The sequence below is a fragment of the Oryzias latipes genome, chromosome 15 (assembly GCF_053564925.1).
Source record: "Oryzias latipes strain Hd-rR chromosome 15, Olatipes_Hd-rR_3.1".
Taxonomy (NCBI): Eukaryota; Metazoa; Chordata; class Actinopteri; order Beloniformes; family Adrianichthyidae; genus Oryzias; species Oryzias latipes.
Window position 1 is genome coordinate 31,948,981 of NC_136251.1, and position 12,162 is coordinate 31,961,142.

Below are 12,162 nucleotides of genomic sequence, written 5' to 3' on the forward strand. Positions count from 1 at the left end.
CCTGAACCTGTAGCCCAGGAACTGAACTTTAACAAGCCGTCATCACTTTGGGGGAACGACTCCACTGAAACGCTGCTGGGAGACTTCTGAGGACATTTCTGTGGTCACGACAGGAGAAGCTTTTCTCTCTGGCGGACGGGTGCTGGGCTGGTTTTTGGTCGTTTGCATGAACGGCAGAATGATGCTTTTAACCCTGTGGCTGCTCCGGGTCTGAACCAGGTCTTAACCGGGTCTGAACCAGGTCTGAACCGGGTCTGCTCCGGGCCTGAACCGGGTCTTAACCGGGTCTGAACCAGGTCTGAACCGGGTCTGCTCCGGGCCTGAACCGGGTCTGCTCCGGGCCTGAACCGGGTCTGCTCCGGGCCTGAACCGGGTCTGCTCCGGGCCTGAACCGGGTCTGCTCCGGGCCTGAACCGGGTCTGCTCCGGGCCTGAACCGGGTCTGCTCCGGGTCTGAACCAGGCCTGCTCTGTCCCAGCTTCCCTCACACAGTGAAGTGCCTTTTCACACTAGGAGACTGGGGTCTGCACTGCTCAATGAAACTTTTACCAGGTACAGAACGGCGGATTTAAAAAGAAAACAAAAAAAAGGTGGTTATTTGAAAATATATAGAAGCAACTGTTTGATGCCGTTTCAGTGATTCTTATTTCCAAATATTTAAGATTTCTTGAGAATAAATGTGGAATTTGCAGTTTTCTTTTCCCTGCAGTTTTTCTTCTGATTCATGAAACGCATGACGCCGTTTCTTTGTGATGTCACAGATCTGTGACCAGCGGAGTGCAGACATGTGATCCGTCTCCCTGCACACTAACCAATGTGCAGCTGTCAGTTTGAACTGGTTCTGACCCGGTTCCACTTCTCAAGAGTTGGACTTCTGCCCGAAGGATGAACTTGTTTTTCGGCTCATTTAACAAACGTTTGACTTTATTTATAGCAAAAACACGTGACGTCAGAATTCCAGCCCCATTTGGGTCCACCAGCTTCAGCACCGCTCGAAAACTTTGAAAAGGTCCGGCAGGTTGGCGATCTGCAGCACGGCGCCGTCCTCGCTGAACCTCTTTGGAGGACTGAAGAGCGTCCGCAGGGCTTTGAAGATGACGTGCTCAACCTTCCAACGCCAGGAACTCCCCTCGGCCTCCTGAAACATCACAGCCGTCATTTCACAGCCTTTGACGGAAATCCCAGAAGCCACTCCCCTCACCTGCTCCGCCCCCGGCTCCGCCTCCAGGACGAACTGCTTCCTGATGGAGTAGAACATGCTGCACTCCCTGCTGAAGTCTCGGAAGCAGTCCTTTTCGCTGTCCCAGTTCACCTGAACGACACAGACACTCAAACGTCCCGTTTCCACACGCCACACGCTCCTGAACCTTCAGGGGTCTCACCTCCGTGGCGAGCCGCAGGATGAAGATGGGGAGGCCCTCCAGAATGGGGGTGTATTTGTCGAGGAGCAGCGGCAGCCCGGTCAGGTTTCCCTCCTGCCGTGGACACTAGCGGTTAGGGTGCACGACCGATCCCTTCTACAAACATGGGAGGAGTTTAAGAACCAGAAGGTCACCTGGTCTATCTCCATGGAGAAGTAGTCCTCCAGCATCTCGGCTTTCTTCTTCAGGAAGTCCACAATGTACTGAGCCAGGCCTTCCTTTGGACCATCGTCTTCAGTCCAGCCGCTCTCCTCGGAGTCCAGGGCCAGCATGGCCAGGTCGTACAGAGGAGCCGGCGTCTGCGAGGACATCTACAGGTGAGACCTGAGCGGGTTCCTGGCCCTCCCAGGTCCGCTCTACTTACAGACAGTCTGAGGACGCCCAGGTTCCCAAAGTCATAGATGAGGATCTGGTAGAAGAGCTCCTGGCTGGAACAGACAGGGGAGCAGTCAGACACGGACAGGTGGGCGGGGCCAGGGTTTCCTAAAGCCGCACCTGAGCTTGGTGGTGTTCAGCAGGTACAGCTTGGTGTGGTGCTGGATCAGAGTCCACTGGGGGTCGATGCAGCCCACGAACGAGTGCTTCTGCAGCATCTCCTGCAGGCCTGCAGACCGGGGAAACACACAGCTGCTTCTGTTGTGTTGGCATGGCAACAACAAGGGAGGGGCGTGTTTACACAGCTTGTCATGATGGAAGCAAAGCCGCCGCGTTCTCACCTTTGTGGGTATTCTCAGAAATCTCTGCCCTCAGCTCCTTCACACTGACTAACTTCACCACCCTCCTCCTGGGCGTGGCTGCAGCCGTCAGCTCCTCCTCCTCCTCCTTCCTCTGTCGTTTTCTGCCTCACAACACAAACCGTCGTCACAACAGAGGGAATAACTGCAGCTCTCAGGAAAAACCCAGCAGAATGTTCCCGTTTTCACCGACTTTAACGTCAGGAACGGTGAAGACTGAAGGGAACCGCAGGACGGAAAACGTCCAAAATACTGAGGCGGGCGTCACCTTAACTGCACATATACGGAAAAAACACTTTAAGGGAAAATCTGTGTCCTCTGGAGGAAGTGCTGACTCATCGAGCTGCTTCTGATGAGTCGCATTTTCCCGCTCTGACTCCACGTTCAGACCTGCTCCGGCGTCGTGATCAGACATGCAAACTAAAGGACTCCTGAAAACCAAATCCTCATTCCGGCCAGAAGCTCCTGACACTGAGAATTCTGGGAAACTCTTTCTGATGGCAATTACAGATTTCTGAGACGATGCTTGTTACGGGTTTGGAACAAAATGTACAACGATGTGTAAACGGGGCTCAATCTGACGTGACCCTTTGGGGTCCCTCAGGGCTCCGTTCTGGGCTCTTTCTTGTTTTTCTGGAAATGTTATCAAATCTTTTTCATTTACATGTTTTTATTTCCCCTCATTGTTGCTTCAACTACATAATCTGGAGAAAAGCTTTTGACCTAAAATCTGAAATTAATTAATTACATTTGTTATTTTACAGGAAATCATCTTAATAGATTTATAATGGAGGATGTTTCCAAAGAGTTTCCTGAGTCATCACCAGCATCTGCTCTGATAGTTTCACAAAAACAACTGAAAAAGCATTTAGTGTTTGCGTTTCTACACCAAAAACTGTCAGTTGAGCTCATTGGTTTGTGGTTTAAACATCAGCAGATGAGAGCGACGAGCTGCTTCTCCTCCAAAGCTCTCATGGGATTTAGTTTCCTAATGTTTGGCTGAACTCCTGAACGTTGAAGCTCCTCTCTGCACATTTATGAGGATTTTTATTTTAGCGGCTGCTTTTCCAGTTGACGGTCAGAAACGTTGCTGATCACCTCACAACGTCCTGAGCTTTCTCCCCGCCCTGCCGCGTCTCCTGCCGCGCCTCCTGCCGCGCCTCCTGCCGCGCCTCCTGCCGCGCCTCTGCATCTTGTGAGTCCGCCATCTCCCCCATGTGCTGCCGGGGGGGGCTGCTCTCCACCCGCCCCACACTGGCAGCTTCAGGGTCAGGCGGGGGCTTCTCCTTTGGCCGAAGGAAGGCGTCCAGTTTCTGGGAGCGACAGTCGGTTCTGACCATCTGGTGAGCGTAGACCCGCTCAGAAGGTTCTGCTGAGGAGCTGGAGGCCTTCAGCGGACCCGGCAGCAGCGTCTGAGAAGCAGAGTCACTGATGATGGCAGCGTTCACGGTGGGGGGAGCAGAGAGAACCTGGAGGTGGGATCTTCTGCAGACAATAAGGAAGTGATGATGTCACAACGTACCTGAGTGAAGAAGGTCCGGGACGAGTTGAAGCCCAGAAGTTTGCCGTCGATGTGCTTCTGAACGCTCTCGATGACGCTGTCCTCGTGCAGGAAATGCACCTCGTGCTTTGTGGGATGAACGTTCACATCCACGTTCTGAGGTGAGATCTCCAGACTGTGAAGGTCACGAAAACTTTAACCCCCCAGCAGAGAGGAGACGACGGGGGCTGAGCTGCTGCCTACCTGAGGTACAGGAAAGGGTGCGTCTTCTTAGGAAGGTATGCAGCGTAAACCGTCTCCACCGCTTTCTTCAGAGCGCTGGACTCCACCAGACGATCTGCAGCACGGCAGAAAACAACGTTGACTGTTACCTGACCACGGTGACCACGGCGACGTGCGAGATGACGTACGGTTGATGAACAGGATGAAGACGTATTTCTTGACGGAGTAGTTTGCGTTGGAGATGTAGCCGCTCATCTTAAAGGCCAGCTTGGGATCTTCACAGCCGACTTGGATCAGCTCCCTGGAAACACGCAGACCGTCACGCAGCGGAAGTCACATGACCCCAGAGGCCGGCGTGCAGCGCTACCTGCTGACGGCGTTTCCAAAAACACTGCGGATGTTGTCGACCACAGACGCGTTGGGCAGCGTCCTGACATCGGCCACAGTCTCCCCCTGCTGCAGAAGGAGGTCAGAAAATACATGGAAGACACCCCCCACCCCCCAGAGTACGGCTCACCTTCTTCACCGTCAGACTCTTTCCTGAGTTGTGGATGGCGTACCTTGCAGAAACAGGACACTGAGCACGGGCAGGTTGACTCCACATGAATGCTGGCTGCAGCTCACCTGCTGACCACCTCCACGATCCGGGAGTACTCGTCAGCGGGGCTCTTCAGGGCTTTCCTCCTGGTGGACACGTTGTAGAAGAGGTCCTCCACCTGCAGAAGATCACCAGCGTTTTCTCAGCATCGGTGCTCTTCATGTTTGGCTGCTTCCCTCCAGGAACTGACCATGATTTGGGTCCCCTGGTTCCCAGCACACGGTTTGGGGGGGCCTCTGGGTTTTCCATCTCTGTAGCTGGCTCTGTTCAGAGCAGAAGTAATCGGTTACAGTAACTTTATTGCAGTGACGGGACACAGCCAGATCCTCCAGTGGGAGCACCTGTAGGCACACTTGGCATCAGCTGTCTTGGTGGTGATGGTCACATGGGCCACGTGGCTGATGCTAGCTAGAGCCTGCAGAACACAGAGGAGATGAGGAGCCGTCCAGGAGCCGTCCGGGGGCCCGCGGCTCCTCACATCCTCACCTCTCCTCTGAATCCATAGGTTGCAATGGATGAAAGGTCCTCAAAGGTCTGAAGTTTGCTGGTGGTGAATCTTTCACAGACGATCTCCATGTCGTCTTTCTGAGGGAGAATTTACAAACAGTGTGAACATCCCACTGAGCAGAACCAGAGCAGAACCAGCCTTCAGCTGTCTGTTCAGCCTCTCTATGTTCGGATGCTGCAGGTGTCACCAGCCTTCAACACACGGATGGGACACATGAAGCAACATGACGTCTGGAGGTTCCTAAAGAACAATCTGCTGTCCAGGGGCCTCATTTATAAAACTTTGCGTAGGATTTGCGTCAGAAGTGGCGTACGGATGAAACATAGGACGTGCGTACGCACAGAAATATTCGGATTTATTAAACCGTGCGCACGCACATCCTACGCATCTTTCCCTTTATAAATCACAACCGATTCTAAATGCAGCGCAGCTTTTTGCGGCTCCATGACACGCCCATAGTTGCCCATAAATAGTCCGTGAAACGCCCACAAATTAATATTCATGGTTTGCTAAACCATGGCAAACACAGAGGGGAAATCAAAAAAACGTAACTTCACTCAATGTGAAGTAGAAGTTATCGTTGGCGAGGTGGAAAAGAGGATAAAACGTTGTTTGGAGGGCACAGTGTGGGCATTACTAAAGCCAAAAAGGCACGTGAGCGGCAAACGGTGGCAGACGCCGAAAATGCTGTAGCCTCACAACCTTGGACCGTGGCCGAAATAAAAAAGAAATGGTCGGACATCAAAGTCGAGGCAAAAAAACGTCTAGCGCTGCATCGGCAGAGTGTGTCCGCCACGGGGGGTGGGGGGGGGAGCGGAGCTGACCCCTCTTGATGAGAAACTGGCTGCTATTATTGGGGAATCCCTATTAAGTCCCCCTTATCGGCGTCCTCCTCGGAGGGGACGCCGACGCGCCAGGGTCAGGCTGACACAGGTAAGAGAAATTATTAAAATGAATGCAGTCAAGTCACATGTATGCAGGCTACACAATTACAGATTATTAATATAGAACAATTTTATTTTAGTTGCTGGGTGTTCCAGTGGTTACGATGCTGCAGCTGAGCAGCCGTCTGGACCCAGCGTCTCCACGGCACGCGGCTCTCAACCCTCCAGCAGTGGGCGTGTCCTCACCGATGCAGTCCTTGAAATGCAGAGGGAAGTCAGTAGTTCAATCAGAGAGGTGGCCAAGGAGTTGGGCGAAATCAAGATCGCCCTGACTGAAATAAACTGCACGATGAGGGAATTCTTAAATAAATAATATTTTCCACACCTCTTTTTCTTTATAAGCGACGCATCACTTCCAAACGCTGGCGCACAGCAGCAGCATTTGGCTCAAATGCGTGGGGATGGGGTTCAGGGTCGGGGCCAACACAGCAATCAGCGCCAGGGGGTAGAGGCACGTTTTTTAAGCTGTGCCACATTGTGTAGCACAGCACATGCCGGAACGATTTGGCACACACTGTCACTTTCACGTGTTTCTTCCATCTGCCGACGGTGTCGCCATTTCTCATTTCACCCGTTTTTGTGCGTACGTCTGGGTCAGAGCTTGCGTGGAGGACCGCACATTTTCCCGTCAAGTTTGCTTTTTATAAATCTCAACTATTGCGTAGAGAGTGGCGTACGCCTTCTTTTGTGCGTACGCAACGTTTATAAATGAGGCCCCTGGTCCTTCTACGACGAAGAAAAGGTTCTGATGCTCCTCCTAGGCGGAGAAAACATTCATCATTTAAATGTTTGATTTAATCCACAAACTGGTTTAGTCCATCTTCTTGTTTCCAGAAGAAAAATTCTACTTTCAGTGACTTTTATTGCAAGGATTAGTAATTCTACAAATGAAGGTCCTTGCTTTGCTTTGCTCTGTTTACATCGCTGCTTCATTTAAGTCTTTTCTGGAAACAAATGAGTCTCAAGTCCGAAAATAACTGGATATGGATTCAATACCAGATACTTTTTCAGTCTGAATCCCTCCCAGTCCTTCAGTGTAAAGGTGAGGGTGAAGGTACAGAGCCCTGAGGTCCACCTGATGCTCAGACCGGAAACGGAACTCACCCGGATTCCGGTTCCGTTGTCCTGAATCTGCAGCAGCTTCAAGCCGCCGTCTTTCACGGTCACCTGGATGTTTGTGGCCTTTGCATCCAAACTGAGACGTTAAAACACATACACGTAGGGTTACATTCGTGTGTGGAACTCAGTCTGAACACATGACGGGATTTTAGGCAGACATATTATCTTTTTTTTTCCATTACCAATTTTCAATCATTTCCTTCACCGCGTTTGCGGGACGCTGGATCACTTCTCCCGCAGCGATGCGGTTCACCACCGTCTCGTCCAGCCGCCGGATGACTCCCGCCATGTTCTTCCCCTTCCACGCTTCTAGAGGTTCTTGAACGCGTTTGTTTCTGCTGTTCCCAGCCGCAGAACAATCCCGGCTGACATCTTTACCCCCAACAAATGAGCAGGCAGCAAACCACGCGAGAAACGACGCATCACTCACACACTAAACGCTAACATAGGAAAAAACCTATCTTCATGCCAGTTTCTTAAAATTAACATGTTAATCTAAATATTCACTTATTTTCATTCATGCTAAGAAGTTTGAATTCATTTTCTTTAATAAATAATCTGTTTATTAACGGGGCCTCCTGCAATGGAGTGATGCGTCTTCTCAAAATATACGATCTTCAAAGTTAAAGCGGGACGCTCAGAGGGCGGGAATTTCTGTGAATCATGACAATCATTGGTTGCCTTTCTTCTTCGTTGGTTAACATTTCACAAATATTTCACAACAGCGCCACAAGTGTTTTGGCGCTCACACCCACAACTGCAGGTTTTTGTTTAGATTTATTTATGTTCAAACATACATTAAAATGTCAAACAATTAATGCCAGGAGGATATACGACAGATAACAGTAACACCAATAATGGCAAATAAAAGACATTTAGACAATAAAATGGGCATTAAATGACAGATCCACAAAGTCGTATTTGTGCAGCAAGTGTCGCTGCTGAAGCCCTCAGTGTTGGTTTGCTGCATGTTGGCCTCAGGGAGAATGAGCTCAGCTGAATAAAATGTAGAGAGCAGGTTGTCCAGGGGGCGGCGCTGTTTGAACACATGAAAAACGGCCGATGAGGAAAGTTACTTTTACAAAAGTTTTCCACGTCTTTTTTTTTTTATTGCAGATGCATAAACTTTGCTCACATTTGCTCAAATGAGTGAAAATATATTAGGGAAAATCTACTGATTGTGTATATTTCACCTTGTTGAAAACAGCTGTCTTCTCTTTGAGTGATTTCTGAAAATGACCTTCAGTCTGTGAGATGACAGTCAGACTGACATCTCGTCTCCTGTTGGCTCCTCTGGCTGGAATGTGAAGCTGCTGGATGTTTAGAGTAAGCTGCCTAAGCCAACAGCCTCAGGAGAACTCTTGTCACAGTTTAGAAGTTGAGCAGCATTTTTTCAGAGTCTTTATCACCCTGGTGTCATTTCAAGAGCAGCTAACCACAAACAATGGCCACAAAAGAAAACTGCACAACCTGAAAGGTCACTGGAAGCATGAAAGGAAGTCAGCGTGGCGTTGAGGAACCGTGTGGAAGTCTAGCTTTGTCACAGAGTGAGCTCTGTCTTTTAGAGGTGCCGTCATGGCTGCTGTGCATCAGAACTGTTCTGTTCCTGTTCAAGTCAGTTCACTGTCAAGGAAAAGCCATTGTTAGACTTTGCATGAAGTCACAGTCCAGGGCTGGATGTGTCCTCTGGGAGCTGCAGGATGCTCTGCAGGATGCTCTGCAGGATGCTCTGCAGGATGCTCTGCAGGATGCTCTGCAGGATGCAGCACAATAGTGATGGAAACAGCAGGAAATAAAAATGTAAAGAACGCCATACCACCTTAACAAGCAGTCTGTGTCCTTTCGTCCACAGTCTGGGCTCTAAACATGACGATTACGTTTGCAGACTGCTGTCTGCAGCTCAGCTGTACAGGTTTGTGAGTGTGGTTTGCACAGGTGGGATGTATTGACACACCTGCCCATGGATGAACAGGCTACCGTCACACAGCCCCCTCTGCAGCTCATGGGCGCCGCGCTGCAGTTGAACGCCGGACCTCATCGCTGCATCTTCCTCTGGAACCAGACAGGAGGGAGGTTCCTGTCCGTGGTTGTTTGCTCCTTTCTTCCCCACAGAGGTGCTGATGACCATCATGCTCTTGTGACGGAGCTGCAGGGACGGTGGTGTTGAAAGGAGGCTGCATGGAACATGTCAAGGCCTTTCCAAGAGACAATTACAGAGCTGCTGATCCTTCCTCTCATGACAGTCTTTCATTTAGTGCCTGGATGTCTAATACTACGTCAAGTGTCTGTGTTTTCAGTAAAATGGCAGCATTTTGCTGTCCCGTGTTCATCAGAGGAGTCGTCTCCCTGTAACATCCTCAGACAAACATGATCTCACCTCCTTGAGAAATGCTTCCACTTCCTTTTGGCCTCACCGTCCATTTCTCCTTTGTGTTCCTCCCCTCTCTGTGAAAACCTCCCAGACTTTCTCCCCATCAGCCCCTCAGCTGTCCTCAGACAAAACGCCGTCCACCCAGACCCACTGCTAGCTGTCATCCTCTGTCTCATCCTCACGTTCAGATGAACACCGAAAGGATGGAAAACATCTGTAAAAAACAGAAAAGCTGGAAAAGAGAGTTTGACAGCCTCTGACTGCTGGCAGAGTTTTCATATCTGCTCCTACAAGCAGGACCACAGGGCTGACTTCGTCCTGGTTTTACCCGACATGGCAAAACACGCAGCAGATGAGACCCGCCTGGTTTCACATTTGGACCTGTGCTGCCTTTGCCTTTGTTTTGGCCCCGAAACCATCCCTGCTTTCAGCACGAGCCCACGTCCAACAAGACCGGCCAACGCCAGTCCAGCCCAGAAATACTCCAGAACTACTCCAGGACCAGTCTGGAGCCGGAAGTCTCCTGGTTTTTGGCTGAAGACGTGAGCAGAGTTTGATCAGATGTAGCCTGAGGAAAACAAAAGACGAAATCTTCCTCACCTCAAAGCAGCCGCCAATTATCAATGTCTAAACACGACGTGTTTCATCTGGAACAATGGTGCAGTGAGCATGTGCACACGCCAAGCATTCTTTAGGTGAGGCATGCGCACGTTTCTATAAACAGACAGTCTTGGATTCCTCTGCGGCTTTGACGTTTCTGTGGATCTTCTGTTTTCAGACCCCCCCACCCCCGTCGTGTCACAACCTCACCTCCAGTAAAACCTCCTCTTTTCTGTGTTTGTGTTGTTGTGGAAACAATGACATTTATGCAAATGGCCAAAACAAGGAAGTGTCCGCACCCGCTGATGGCTAAAAACAGGAAACGAAATCGGGTTTGTTGACGTCTGCGACTCTAGCTGTCCACGATCATTTCCGCAGACTTTGTGTGAACAGAACAGACTCAAATCCAGTCTAACCATGAGCGCTGGTACAGATCACAGCGAGATCCCAGTGCATGCTTCACACAATGACAGGCTTTGATTTGGTTTCTGTCCAAATCCCCGTTTCTCAGTCTTTTCCCAAAGGGGATGGCTCCAGATCTGCATTTGGTTCTGGTTCTGGAGGTTCAGAACCGTGAGTGTGTCTCTGCAGCTACACAGCAGCTCCACACGTGGACTTTCCATCCCCACCTCTCCTCTGTGTGCCCTGGGTGGTGCCTGAAGGGAACAATGACGAACTGTCTTCAAGTCCTGACCTGAGCAGCATTGCTTCACTTCCTTGGCTTTACATCATATTTCATCCTGACGTGGTTGTTTTAGGTCTGACAGCAGAGCCATTCTAGCTTCTGGAGTTCCCTCCTTTCAGCTTCAACCAACCACGAGCTGCACGGAAACTCCTAACCTGTAGCTGGGCATGAGCGTTGTCACTGTGCAGCAGAAAGATGCTGAGGCCCAAATGAGTCGAAGCGTTCCCAGTCTAGTCTAAATAGCTCTGCAGAGCTTGTTAATCTGAGCAGACAATAGGAGAAGTTTTGACACCAGATTAGCAAAGGGAGCGTTTCTGTGAGCACGTCCTTCTTCTGCCTGAGTTCATCAAAAGCTCCAAAGCTGCCTCTTTCAAAATAAAAGCGCAGGCGTGTTTCAATGCATCTGAAATTAATCTGAGATTTCATGATTCATCAAACTTTTGCAACGTGACTTTGTGTTTAAGAGTGAAAAAGCTGCATCCTAAAACTTACTTAGCCGTCCCTTTTTTCCAGGTGTTTAGTAGAAATTCAGTGAAGACCTATAAGGAAAATACTTTTTATAAATGTATTTTACTCAGTATGTTCATTTAATTTTTTTAATGAATGCATATTTTCTAGTGTTCCAACCATAAGAATAAACTTGCCGGTGGCGCTGAGCTCAGTGTTGAAGGTCATTTTTATGTTTTCAGGCGACTTGTTCCTCATGAAAATGTAAATAAAGTCAGAATCACTTTATAGCAAAACCGGTGTGAGGAACCGTTTGGAACAATAAAGTTTTTGTGAAAAGTTCAAAGTCATCCTAACCATTACAGTGACAGAATCACTGAAAGTCCTCCGAGTTTAACAGAACAAAAACTTATTGAAGAGTTTTAAAAGAAGATAAGTGACTGCTTCCCTCAGAGCCTCGCACAATCATAAAGAGACGGTAAAAGGTCGACAGCGTCAACAGGTGCGGCTGGTTGGGGCCCCGCTCCAGAGGAGGCCCCTGACTCACATGAATGTGAAGAGTTCAGAAGGGGACGACGAACCGACACATCATTCCTGACAGAAGAGCCTCTGTGACTGCTCAGAGGTGAAGAGACGTCGTCAGTCGGCTCTAAAACCCAAAAGAAACCAGAAGTGGTGCTGAGACCCAGACAACAGCTGAGCGTCCCGTTTTTCTGGCTCAGCAAATGTTCATGGATCTATTGGCATAAACTCCCATTCACTGCTTTCATTTTTTCTATCGGTTCATCAGTCATTTAAAAACCTCATCCACTGTCCAGGTTTTTAAGAACAAATGAAAGACCCATCTATTCAATTCAGCTTTTAATTAGATCTCCTATGGGGACTCTAACATTTTACTGTTATATTTTAGGATATTTTACTGCATATTTATTTGTTTAATGTGTGTTTTTTATTACTATTATTATTATTGTTCTTTGTCTTAAAATCTTAACTTATTCTTATTTATTTTTCAG

General features: G+C 49.2%; 2 protein-coding genes and 2 long non-coding RNA genes across 5 annotated transcripts; 1 reads left to right on the forward strand and 3 right to left on the reverse strand.

The window, feature by feature from the left end:
* Positions 1 to 3: 3 nt before the first annotated feature.
* On the forward strand, positions 4 to 623 carry LOC144984171 (uncharacterized). The gene is made up of 3 exons (XR_013647861.1): positions 4 to 208; positions 297 to 351; positions 462 to 623. It is a non-coding gene; the product is annotated as an uncharacterized LOC144984171 (long non-coding RNA).
* A 267-nt stretch (positions 624 to 890) lies between these two features.
* Positions 891 to 7,671, reverse strand: mlh1 (mutL homolog 1, colon cancer, nonpolyposis type 2 (E. coli)). Of its 2 annotated transcripts, XM_023963487.2 has the most exons (19): positions 7,229 to 7,671; positions 7,032 to 7,122; positions 4,962 to 5,060; positions 4,817 to 4,890; positions 4,666 to 4,738; positions 4,502 to 4,593; positions 4,395 to 4,437; positions 4,245 to 4,333; positions 4,066 to 4,178; positions 3,899 to 3,992; positions 3,677 to 3,830; positions 3,253 to 3,566; positions 2,137 to 2,258; positions 1,916 to 2,024; positions 1,785 to 1,848; positions 1,555 to 1,719; positions 1,382 to 1,474; positions 1,201 to 1,311; positions 891 to 1,137 (listed from the first exon to the last, which is right to left on the reverse strand). In XM_023963487.2, the coding sequence occupies exons 1-19, from the start codon at positions 7,333 to 7,335 to the stop codon at positions 982 to 984; spliced, it is 2,163 nt and encodes a 720-aa protein (XP_023819255.1). In that variant the 5' UTR covers positions 7,336 to 7,671; the 3' UTR covers positions 891 to 981. The 2 variants fall into 2 exon arrangements, with proteins under 2 accessions (XP_023819255.1, XP_078788235.1); XM_078932109.1 differs by lacking the exons at positions 7,032 to 7,122; positions 7,229 to 7,671 and adding an exon at positions 6,924 to 7,021.
* A 133-nt stretch (positions 7,672 to 7,804) lies between these two features.
* Positions 7,805 to 8,419, reverse strand: LOC144984172 (uncharacterized). Its single transcript, XR_013647862.1, has 2 exons — positions 8,240 to 8,419; positions 7,805 to 8,082 (listed from the first exon to the last, which is right to left on the reverse strand). It is a non-coding gene; the product is annotated as an uncharacterized LOC144984172 (long non-coding RNA).
* Positions 8,420 to 8,560: 141 nt separating this feature from the next.
* On the reverse strand, positions 8,561 to 9,838 carry LOC144984170 (uncharacterized). Its single transcript, XM_078932114.1, has 4 exons — positions 9,709 to 9,838; positions 9,424 to 9,631; positions 9,001 to 9,220; positions 8,561 to 8,799 (listed from the first exon to the last, which is right to left on the reverse strand). Exons 2-4 carry the CDS (start codon positions 9,591 to 9,593, stop codon positions 8,707 to 8,709), a joined length of 483 nt encoding a protein of 160 aa, XP_078788240.1. The 5' UTR covers positions 9,594 to 9,631; positions 9,709 to 9,838; the 3' UTR covers positions 8,561 to 8,706.
* Between the last annotated feature and the right edge of the window lie 2,324 nt (positions 9,839 to 12,162).